The sequence below is a fragment of the Cyprinodon tularosa genome, unplaced genomic scaffold (genome assembly GCF_016077235.1).
Source record: "Cyprinodon tularosa strain WSP-4 unplaced genomic scaffold, ASM1607723v1 ctg732, whole genome shotgun sequence".
Lineage (NCBI taxonomy): Eukaryota > Metazoa > Chordata > Actinopteri > Cyprinodontiformes > Cyprinodontidae > Cyprinodon > Cyprinodon tularosa.
In genome coordinates, this window is record NW_024039488.1 from 269423 (window position 1) to 281763 (window position 12341).

General features: G+C 37.0%; 1 protein-coding gene across 1 annotated transcript; it reads left to right on the forward strand.

Annotated features, from left to right (window-relative positions):
- Positions 1 to 1680: 1680 nt before the first annotated feature.
- On the forward strand, positions 1681 to 10125 carry LOC119772926 (melanin-concentrating hormone receptor 1-like). The gene is made up of 2 exons (XM_038269638.1): positions 1681 to 1825; positions 8647 to 10125. The coding sequence occupies exons 1-2, from the start codon at positions 1771 to 1773 to the stop codon at positions 9660 to 9662; spliced, it is 1071 nt and encodes a 356-aa protein (XP_038125566.1). The 5' UTR covers positions 1681 to 1770; the 3' UTR covers positions 9663 to 10125.
- Positions 10126 to 12341: the final 2216 nt, after the last annotated feature.

The following is a 12341-nucleotide window of genomic DNA, read 5'->3' on the forward strand; positions in this document are numbered from 1 at the left end:
ATTTTCCGGGTGTGTCCTCATTATCGCAGCAAAAATGGGAAACAAAAAGAACATAATGAGACGCATCAGGCAATTTTTATGGATTTAAATGTATAGCTTTTGGGAAGATCAATGTCAAATAACCAGGGATGACTTGAATTTTCTTCTTTCCAATTGAATTATTTTATTATCTCTTAATTTTGTATTGCTGCTTCCACTACATTTATCTAGTTGCTATATTTTTTGTCCAATCAGATTTCAGTCTCTGTGTGTTGCTATGTCAATCAAAATCTTTTGATTTTGTAAATAAAACGTTAAAATGTATTAGTTCTTTGTGTGGTTCTACATGTGGTTCAACAAACTATAAACCAACATGACTGGAGGAGTTTGAAGCCAAAGGTTTTAAAAACAATATCCCAACCTTTGAACGTCTCAAAGAGCAGTGATCAATGCATCATCCAAAATTCACAAAAATGTGTCACAAATGCAGCTTTATCAACACATGGATGTTCATCAAATCCATTTAGACAAGAACATTTTTCATTGGAGAATCCAGAGCTTCAAAGCTCAAGTGATACCACTGTTATCCACACAGACATTAGCTCTGTAGTCCACATGTATGCCATTCACAATGTCAGGTTAAGAACAAAAGGACCAAGTATTCTGAAGTGAAAATCCAGAACAGTGTCGGGAAACAGTTTTTCCCCCCCAGTATTTGCTAAATGAATGCGTTTAGGTCATGGAGAAGTTGGATTTTGTACTAATCAAACCAGTTCCTTCACCAAAATGCACATGCCTGTGCCATGATAACACAGTTTCTAAGACTAGTATCCATTGCTGCTGAAAAAAAAAGCAAACCCACCTCAGCATCAGTTTCCTCCACTTTAAAAGACCCTGCAGCTTAAAAATCCATATGCTCTAGCTGATATTCTGCCCCTGATGTCAGGATGTGTAAAATGTTTGTCTGCCAAGGGATTCTTCAAGCGAAATGATCATGTCAGCTGTCACAAGCAATAGGCTTTTCTCCATAACAGACATCTCCACAGGGGGTGAAGGTAATTACAGTTTGGTGCAATGCTTTGCTCTCACCTTCAGCCTCTCTATCACACACTAATTAAAAATAAGAATTTGAATCTATTGTTTTCACTAAAGCAATCTTATATTATAGGTGTAATCTTGGTGAATCCTAAGAAAGCGACAATTTTAATAGGAGACATTTTCATTACAATTGAGGAATAAGCAGCGCCCTCTGATGGGGATAAAAAAAAAGAAACAAAGCAAACAATCCAGAGTTGATTAGGCAAAAAAAAAAAAAAAAGCAAAAATTTATCTATTTTTATTCCTAGTTTTTCTCTAGATTTAGATTAAATTTAAATAACCTGTAACTGGATTTCATGTTTGCTTTTTTTAGGATCTTTTTGTTCAGTTAATGCAGCATTTTCGATCATTTCCAACAGGGCAGCCAATATTGGACACAGTGAATGCGTTTGGATGCAGCTCTCAGTGCGCGCAGCGGTCAGGTGAAACACCCACCATGTGTCACATTCCTCCCACGGTAAGTGACACCTGCAGGTCAAGTTTAATGAAGTGCGTGGAGCGGGGTGGCACAGAGGGCGGTCTCAGGGCGCGCACCGACGCGCTGCACATCAGGGCGCAGCGGCGCAGCGCGCGCGCGCAGCTTCAGACCATTCAGACCACATCCATCTGGAGTCAGACAGGATTCCCTCTGTCCCTCCGGGTCTATAGAAAGAAGAAAATAAATCTGCATCTTTGTTTAAATTATTTTAACCCATGGATTTCTTAAACGTTTCTTATTTTTCAACACGAGACGCAAATTTGACATCAGGTAAGTTAACAATCAGTTAATTGATTATTCCATATCATTACTATTATTCAGTAAAATGCCATTATTGTCATAAAATGACAGCACATTAAACAACAGGAATAGCGATTACAAAGGTTTTCTATTAACTTTTACTTTCATTATCTTTCTTGTGTATTGAATTAGAAATATTAGTAATAATAAATCATTATCTTTATGGTGTATTATGAGAAAGAGCAGTGTCTTTGACCACAAACTCCTTTGGAGAGAACAAATTGGTACAGTATGCAAGAAAGTCACTAAATATCTTGGTATTTTGAGAAGGATTAGAAATTTTGTTCACAATAAAGTGATATTAACTTTATATTATTCATTAATCTGCCATACTGTAATATCGTTTAGGCAAGAACATTTCCTAGTTATCTTAAATCCTACTTTTACGAAAAGCTTTTTTTGCCTTACAGCTAGTGCTCCCCTTTTCTCCAAATTGCAGCTGTTGAATATTTATGAATTAAAATGTATGTACCTTTGCTTTTATGATAAAACGAGATCAGTCTCCTGATGGTTTCAAGAATTATTTTGTTAAGAACTGTCGAGTCCTTTCTTATAATACTAGACAAGCTTTGTCTTTTCCTTTACCACTATTAAAACTCAAGTGCAATTTTCTTTTCTGCATCGTGGTGCAAAACTATGGAAAGAATACAGAAAATATTTGACATTTTCAGAGATAAATGGTAGAAAGTCTTTGAAAAAAAATACTGTTATCCAAAAAAGACAGTGATTTATGATTTTACAAATACTGACTCCCTGAAATCTGAAAGTTAAAATGTAAAAACAGTAAAATGTTATTGTTCATGTCTTCTTTTTCCTCTCTGTAGTGAAATGTCTTTCATAATGTCAGCTGCCTGATGTTTTGTCGCTATAGGGGCGTGGCCTTTGGTATAAGCCCCATGGGCTTTCTGTCACACTCCATCACATTTCTTATTGACGTATTCTGAGTTTCTACTTTGATTTGTGAAAAATAAATAAAATAATATAAAAAAAAACAAATATATATATATATATATAGATAAAAAATAAATAAATATATATATATATATATATATATATATACATACATACATACATATATATATACGTATATATACATATATTGTATATATATATATATATACGTATATATATGTATATATATATATATATGTATATATATGTATATATATATATATATATATATACGTATATATATGTATATATATATATATATATATATATATATATATATACGTATATATATGTATATATACATATATTATGTATATATACATATATTATATATATACGTATATATATATATATACATATATATATATATATATATATATATATATATATATATATATATATATATATATATATATATATATATATATATATATACGTATATATACATATATATATATATGTATATATGTATATATAGTGATTTCTACAATGATTTCTTCACCTTGTTCATCAGAAATCGGAATAAAACACAATAGTGAAATAAAATTAGAATCATAAAAAATTATGAATTCATTGAAGTACATTTGTTTCAGTTTGCAGAAATCCCAGGTTTTAATAATTTTTTTTTATTTTTCTTTGGCAACAGAATCACAGACACAAATACAAGCACCTCTGCTCACGATAATTTCTTTGCCAACAGCCCAGCACTATTTCAGAGTGCTGAGAAATTTCAATTTAATTCTATTCAGTTTATTTCTATAGCTCCAATTCACATCATGTCATCTCAGGTCACTTTCCAGTTCAACCACATCATCCAGTCAGATTGATTCAAAGTTTTCTATCTAAGGAAAACCAGCTGATTGCATCGACTCATTGATGCAAAATGATATTTAAGCATTTCTCCACCTGTAGTCTCTCAACATGTGAGAGTCCTCTTTCTTTAACTGTAACCTCTTCAACTCAGCAAACAGGTTTCCTTGCTGTGGTGATTTGTCAGTTTCATTGCATGATCCTGAAACAGCCACGGATGAGACGTTTTACCTTAGTGGCAGAAAGACACCAGATCTGTTGAAAGATTTCATGATATTTCAGGCTTTCATTTCAGCACAAGACTCTAGAAAAAGGCTGGTGAAAGTACAAGACCACAGCATAACTGATCATGCACCGTACTTAACAGTGGACTTAAGGGGCTTCATATGCACATATAGATGATTTTAGTTGCAGTTTGTATTATATTTGTATGTACCTTGTGTAAAGCATGTTGAGACCCTCCCATTTTTGTAAAAAAGGTTACATATACATAAAGTTCTGCTCTTTCCGGCTTGGGGCGGATTTAGGAAATTTGGGGCCCCTAGGCAAAGACAGGCATGGGGGCCCATGAATGGCCAACACATCAAACAGCCCCATTCTCCAGATAGAGAAATGTTAATAGAATAGACATCCATTATCTGTTCTAGGTTGTGTCCCTCTCTTCTTGTCCCTTTTCTTCTTGTTTTCCTCTCTATGTTTTGTACTCAGCTGACTTTTCATGCTGTCTCTAAAGGGATGAAAGATTTTTTCCAAGCACTAAGCTCACTTAGCTGATTGCTCCTTCCTGTGTTTCCAAAAAGGCCAAAGTAAATAACCCAGTCCTTCTTTTCACTGTAGACAAGCCATGATCTGCTTCTCTGTTCTCCATTTTTCATTTGGATGAAATAATAGCTGCATGAATCATGACAGCAGACAAGATAGAGGAGAGCAGGAGGCGGGGTTACCAATCTACTCGCTCTGGAGAGCAGAGTTCGCTGCTTTTAGATGTTGTCTCCAAAGTCTCCAGTAGCAGAAAAAAGTCTCTAGATTTGGTGCTAGGAGCTTTTTAGAAATCAAAGTGCTAGAGGGGTCTGAAAAGTGGCTAAATATAGCGACTAAAGCGCTAAGTTTTTGTCACACAATGAATATTATCAGCGTTCTGATGGCATTTTAGTGAAAGGATTTTCATCAAAAAACATAATTAATGTGCACAAATAATGAATAGTTGTATTAACTATACATGTAAACAGAGTTTTATGGGCCACCCAGGAACTAGGGGCAATAAACATTAGTTGCAGCCATAATCAGTTTCCTCTGCCCTTCTTTACCTCTCTATGAAATCTTCTAATCTTCCTTTAAACATAATTTTTTTCAGCTGTTGCACTTAGACTGGCTTCCTTTTCCTCTAACCATTCTGATCTCTATATTCTTCTCCCTCAAATCTCAGTCTTTTCCTACTTCTAATCTCTCTCAATGAAACAGTGTAAAGATTGGACCTCTGAATTTAGAGGTTTTTTATCATAACCTTTTTTTCTTTTTTTAGTTTCATAGCCTATAAAACATGTAACACTTGCAATAAAACATATTTTTTAAGCTCAGACACCATTTTCTGTGAATATTTTAGCACATTATATCCAGGGAACAGGGTTTCCTTTTCCTAAACGTCACAGGACAAAGGTTAACAAATTAAAGGGTAATTTTAGATAAAAGTAACACAAACAAAATTTTATTCACTTCAGAAAGTGTCTTTTTTTTTGAAAAATACCAATAGTGTGTTCAAAGTGTTTTTTTTTTATATTTTTATGTTGTACAGCATTAATTCAATATGAAGAACGTTGCCACCTATCACAATGATTCTAGGCTTTAGTGACGGGGTGGAAAATCTAAAGCAATATGGTTCAATTTCTGGATATGTTAAAACCTGATAGTGTCGTTAGCATTAAGGTACATGAAAAATGAATGATTAATACAAATATATAAATATTCAAAATTTGATTAACAAATAGTTTTCCCCACTTTTTGATATGCTATGGTTAACAGAAAGGATTTTGAAGGAAAAATGTATCAAAAATGTTCTTAAAGAAAAAAGAGAACTCACCATTGTTTGGAATTCTCTTCTTCAAACTCTTGAATGATGTCACTTCCTGTTAGTGATGTCACTTCTAGGAAGTATATTGCATTTTGGCGCAAAATCTTTAGTATTTTTTTATCTGAATTTAATTTATATTTGACATCTCTTGAATGTATCGAATCGTACAAACCCTGACTGAAATACTAATGGAACTGCCCACCGATGTACATTAATCCTAACATATGATTCCCTTGTCTTTATATTAATTATTGTATCATTAGCGTTACTCACTCATTCTTTATTTTCCTCATCAAAGTTACTTTGTATTTCCATTCTGAAATCTGCCTCTACAATGGGTGGAATGTGAAATTGAAGGACATAGAAAAATCATGCTATTTCAATAAAAATATGACATTTTAATATAATTAACTCATTTCCTATTAAGTGGAAAGTATTTCTAATCATAAAAAAAAAAAAAAAAAAAAAAAATATATATATATATATATATATATATATATATATATATATATATATTAGTGCTGTCAAACTATAAAAAATCTTAATTGCGATTAATCGCATAAATCAACAGTTAACTCAAGATTAATCGCTAATTAATATTTTATCTTTTTATTTTATTTGGGCATTTAAAAAAATGCAAATGTGCAATAATGTAAAAAAAAAACTTGCTTATACAATAAGTTTTTTTAATTATTATTTTTTTAAAGCACTTTTAAAAACCTAGAATAAAAATATCCTGGTTTAAATTCTGGCCAATAATTATTCAAAAATTGTAAAAAAATTTACAAAACTACAGAACAGTAAACAGTACTTCAAAGAACTCCATAAAATTAAGTTTTTTCTCAAACCTAGGACAAAAATAAAGATATACTGTTAATAAAGTGCACATTCCGTTATGAAATTCAGACTTAATTCAAATAAAATGAAGTTACTCAAAAAATAATAAATAAATCAAACGAATTTACAATAACTGGGCTTTGCAGTCATCTCAGCAACATAACATTTTACATGTAGAACATTTTCAAAATGCTTTAATATTCCTTTGGTCTGAACAGGAGCTGCAGCAGCAGTGCATTCCACATGACTTAATTTATTTCTTTGTCTTGTTGGCACTAAGCCAGTGAGACGCTCGTTTTTTCTGGACAACATAGACATAGGACTCAGGTTTTGTCAAGACAGCCTTCTGGGATAACTTTAAAATGAAACTTATCATTCAGGATACCTTGTCTGCTGGCCATTTTTGCTCATTCAAAGCACGGGTCTGCTATGCTGCGGTCTCTCCCAAAACTTAGCGTTCCTGACGCTACGGAAAGCGCCGAGGGTAAAACAAACAGTACAGAGAGCGCTGCGGAAAAATAAAGAACAAAAGCGCACGGTGTGTTTGTTTTGATGCGCGTTTAACGTGCGTTAAAAAAAATGTCGCCGTTATAGTCTAAAGCAGTTAACGCGTTAACGCTTTAAAACTGACAGCCCTAAAATATATATATATATATATATATATATATATATATATATATATATATATATATATATATATATATATATATATATATATATATTTATTCCATGCACCTTTTTCTTCTTTTGACACATTCTTCTTGTCCTTTGATTATTTGAGCTGATGTAACGAGTACATTTCTCCACTCTGAGATCAATAAAATCAATCAATTTGGTCAAAGAAAATTACAGCACTTTTACATTAGAGTCTAATCTGCAATGTGAACTATTATAAATTGGAAAAATTTGCCCACTCATTAACACAAGAAGTACATAGCAACATTAGGGCTGAAATTATTGAGATTCAGATTCACAGATCACAAGAGAATCCCTGTGTAGAAATATTGTTCTCATGGTAAATTATTTTAATTTAAAGGGGAGTGTTGTCCTAGTGGGTTAGAGCAGTGTGCTTTTGCTCTGAGAAGGTTCGACACCCGCAGCCTCCGCTCTGAGTCCCTGAGCAAGACCGTTAACCCAACACTGCGCCCCGAGTTCCGCACAATGGCAGTCCACTGCTCCCCAAGGGGAGGGGTTAAATGCAGAGCTAAATTTCTCCAGTGTGAGATCAATAATGTTCAATAATTATTTTTTTTTATAATTGATATATTTTTTTTAGCAATATTTATATATTATAAAATATATAATAGTTCACATTGTATATTTTTGGTGAGTTTATGTTCAATTAGGGGGCAATTTGACAACAAGGTGATGATTAATTACAAAGTATTATTATTATTAAGTATTTTAATGTCATACAGGTATGGGATAGTGTGGGGGGTGGCAGCATTATTTTCTCTCTTGCCCACCTGAGTGAAGTTGGCCCCCCCACCTTCTTCAAATCAGACAAAATTAGTGTCAAACGTTTTTGCTCCGTTTGTGCAGCAAAAATAGTCGTTTGTGCCGCTTTTGCTTTGAAGATATTATTGAAAATGTAAAGGTCAAAAGGTCAACCAGCCCTCCCACCTTCTTCAAATTAGACAAGCTGAGTTAATTGACACCTATTTCGTCTGATTTAAATAAGGTGGGGGGGCTGGTTGACCTTTGATGACCTCTAGAAATATTTCTTTATATCTTTAAAACGATAGCGGCACAGACAAAAATTTTTGCTGCACAAACGTTTGACACTAATTTTGTCTGATTTGAAGAAGGTGGGGGGCCAACTTTGCTCAGGTCTCTTGCCCCCCCTGTAGACCCGCCTCTGTATTTATACTCTTTAGAAATAGCCAGCCATAGAGAACTAATCTAAAGTTCTTATAAATGTGTATATATTTGCATTTACAGTAACTTTCTGTTGGTTTTTTCTGGTTTAATGCTTCTTTGGATTCTGTCAAAAAGTTTGGAATTTAATTCTTATTTCTGTAAAAACAGTTTTATCTCTACTCACTGCTTATTATTATTAGATTGATCATGTTCAGATGGTAGGGTCGTTTTCAGCATGGTTGACCTGACGTGTTTTTCGTTCCAGCCGCAGATGACGCCCCTCGCTGCGGAACGAGTCTCCCCGTCATCTTCGGCATCATCTGTTTCCTGGGGATCATCGGGAACTGCATCGTCATCTACACCATTCTGAAAAAGACCAAGTGCCGCGCCAAGCAAACGGTTCCAGACATATTCATCTTAAACCTGTCAATCGTCGACCTCCTGTTTCTCCTCGGGATGCCCTTCCTCATCCACCAGTTGCTTGGCAACGGGACGTGGTACTTCGGTGCGGCCATGTGCACGGTCATCACCGCCCTGGACTCCAACAGCCAGATCGTCAGCACTTACATCCTCACCGCCATGACCCTTGACCGTTACCTGGCGACGGTTCACCCCATGCGCTTCAACCACATCCGCACACCCTGCGTCGCCATGCTGGTCATCGGACTGGTGTGGGGGCTGTCTCTACTCACGATCATCCCGGTGTGGATGTATGCTGGTCTGATGCCTCTGCCTGATGGACTCGTCGCCTGTGCTCTCCTTCTCCCAGATTTGGTCAATGACATATACTGGTTTACACTTTACCATTTCTTCTTAGCCTTTGCTATCCCTTTAGTCATCATCTGCCTGGTGTTCTTCAAGATCCTGCAGCACATGTCTGCCAGCGTGGCGCCGCTTCCTCCGCGCAGTTTAAGGGTGCGCAACAGAAAGGTGACCAGGATGGCTGTGGCCATCTGCCTTGCTTTCTTCACCTGCTGGGCTCCTTACTACATCCTCCAGCTCGTCCACCTTAGGGTGCAGAGCCCCAGCTTGGCGTTCTCCTACACGTATAACTTCACCATTAGCATGGGCTACGCCAACAGCTGCATCAACCCGTTCCTCTACATCGTCCTCAGCGAGACCTTTAAGAGACATTTCCTGCGTGCTGTGCGGCCAATCAACAGGAAGTTCAGAGTAAACCCCAGCACCACGGACAGTGTGAGCATGAGGATCGTACCTGAAGGGGCTCAGCAGGAGCAGGCCTCCAGAGAGATGTTACCCTCCAATGCCCCCCCACAGTGAATGTATAAATATTACTGATTCATTTATTTAATTATTTATTTTTTCTTTTGAAACAGATGCTTGCATTTCCCTCAACATGTGTGCAAGGTCTAATTTTACCCAATTTCTACTTCGTAAGGCTCCTGTCACATCTTGCCGATTTATCCAGCGTCTGCCTGACATCCCAGAATCTCCTAAAAAGCTGGCATACGCTGAATTTTCTATGTATTTGATCAATTTTTGGCATATACACAGAGTATTCATAATGAGTCCAGAACTTATGTGGAATGACAGCATTATACATAATGTATGGCAGCGCAATGACCATGAAATGATGCACAAACCAGTGTTCTGAGGGGGGCAGTGATGATACCACCCACCCTTCAAAAAACTGAATAAATAAAAAGAAAAAAGGAAAAAGAAAGAAAGAAGGTTTTTGGTATCAGCAGATTGAGCGTCATGTCTGCTAGGAAGTTTGTTGGTGGTGGGGGTGAACTAGAGACATTTTTTCGGGAATCCCGCGGGAATCCCGGGAGTCAGTATTAGTAACGATCATGTGATTGGGACGGTACAGGATTAAACATTAACGGGAGCAGACGGGAGCGGGAGCAAACCAATAGAAACAAAAAAAAACTAGGATCGATGCCAAAAAATAAAATCCATCCATCCATCCATCTTTCTCCCTTTCTCCATATAGGCTAATGATCGTTCATGCTCTCCGTAGTTCCCCTGTGGCGTGAGCACAGGGCGGCTGTTGCGTGCCTTTAGCAAGCATGAGCGTTAGTAACGCCATTACTTTCAACGCCGTTAGTCCCATCACTGCTCCCTGCCCCCGTCTGCCATGGTTCCCAGACCAGCCCCGGAGCTGATGCCTCAGTTCTGCTGCATTGTAGTCGACCAAAATCCCAGACGATTTTGAAATTCCCCCAGGACATTTATTTAGGTATGAAAAGTAAGACATGTCCTGGAAAAAGAGGACATCTGCTCCCCCTACCATATCAACAATCTGATGTTTCAGTGAGTGAGTGCTTGTTGCTATGATGCGTCTTTGCTCAGCAGCTTGGCTCATTGTAAACCAACCAATCAGAGCACAGCTCATCTAAATATTCATGATCAAACCATAAAAGGAAGTGAACCTGTGGTTTCATTCTGGGGCTTTTAACCAGGCTGCATTAGGGCTCATAGAACAGCTAAAATGCCATTTTCAGCCCAACCAATGTTACACACCCTATTAGAGACCTGAAGGACCAGATACCCTATAGAATCATTCTATCACCCTATTAGAGACCTGAAGGACCAGATACCCTATAGAATCATTCTATCACCCTATTAGAGACCTGAAGGACCAGATACCCTATAGAATCATTCTATCACCCTATTAGAGACCTGAAGGACCAGATACCCTATAGAATCATTCTATCACCCTATTAGAGACCTGAAGGACCAGATACCCTATAGAATAATTCTATCACCATATTAGAGACCTGAAGGACCAGATTCCCTATAGAATCACTCTATCACCCTATTAGAGACCTGAAGGACCAGATACCCTATAGAATCATTCTATCACCCTATTAGAGACCTGAAGGACCAGATACCCTATAGAATCATTCTATCACCCTATTAGAGACCTGAAGGACCAGATACCCTATAGAATCATTCTATCACCCTAGTAGAGACCTGAAGGACCAGATACCCTATAGAATCACTCTATCACCCTATTAGAGACCTGAAGGACCAGATACCCTATAGAATCATTCTATCACCCTATTAGAGACCTGAAGGACCAGATACCCTATAGAATCATTCTATCACCCTATTAGAGACCTGAAGGACCAGATACCCTATAGAATCATTCTATCACCCTATTAGAGACCTGAAGGACCAGATACCCTATAGAATCATTCTATCACCCTATTAGAGACCTGAAGGACCAGATACCCTATAGAATCATTCTATCACCCTATTAGAGACCTGAAGGACCAGATACCCTATAGAATCATTCTATCACCCTGTTAGAGACCTGAGGGACCAGATTCCCTATAGAATCACTCTATCACCCTGTTAGAGACCTGAAGGACCAGATACCCTATAGAATCATTCTATCACCCTATTAGAGACCTGAAGGACCAGATACCCTATATAATCACTCTATCACCCTATTAGAGACCTGAAGGACCAGATACCCTATAGAATCACTCTATCACCCTATTAGAGACCTGAAGGACCAGATACCCTATAGAATCATTCTATCACCCTATTAGAGACCTGAAGGACCAGATACCCTATAGAATCATTCTATCACCCTATTAGAGACCTGAAGGACCAGATACCCTATAGAATCATTCTATCACCCTAGTAGAGACCTGAAGGACCAGATACCCTATAGAATCACTCTATCACCCTATTAGAGACCTGAAGGACCAGATACCCTATATAATCACTCTATCACCCTATTAGAGACCTGAAGGACCAGATACCCTATAGAATCATTCTATCACCCTATTAGAGACCTGAAGGACCAGATACCCTATAGAATCATTCTATCACCCTATTAGAGACCTGAAGGACCAGATACCCTATAGAATCATTCTATCACCCTAGTAGAGACCTGAAGGACCAGATACCCTATAGAATCATTCTATCACCCTAGTAGAGACCTGAAGGACCAGATACCCTATAGAATCACTCTATCACCCT

Coding starts and splice junctions, on each gene's coding strand:
- LOC119772926 (XM_038269638.1), top strand. CDS start 1,771: ATGGATTTCTTAAACGTTTCTTATTTTTCAACACGAGACGCAAATTTG. Junction 1,826..8,646: donor AGACGCAAATTTGACATCAG/GTAAGTTAACAA, acceptor TTTTCGTTCCAG/CCGCAGATGACGCCCCTCGC.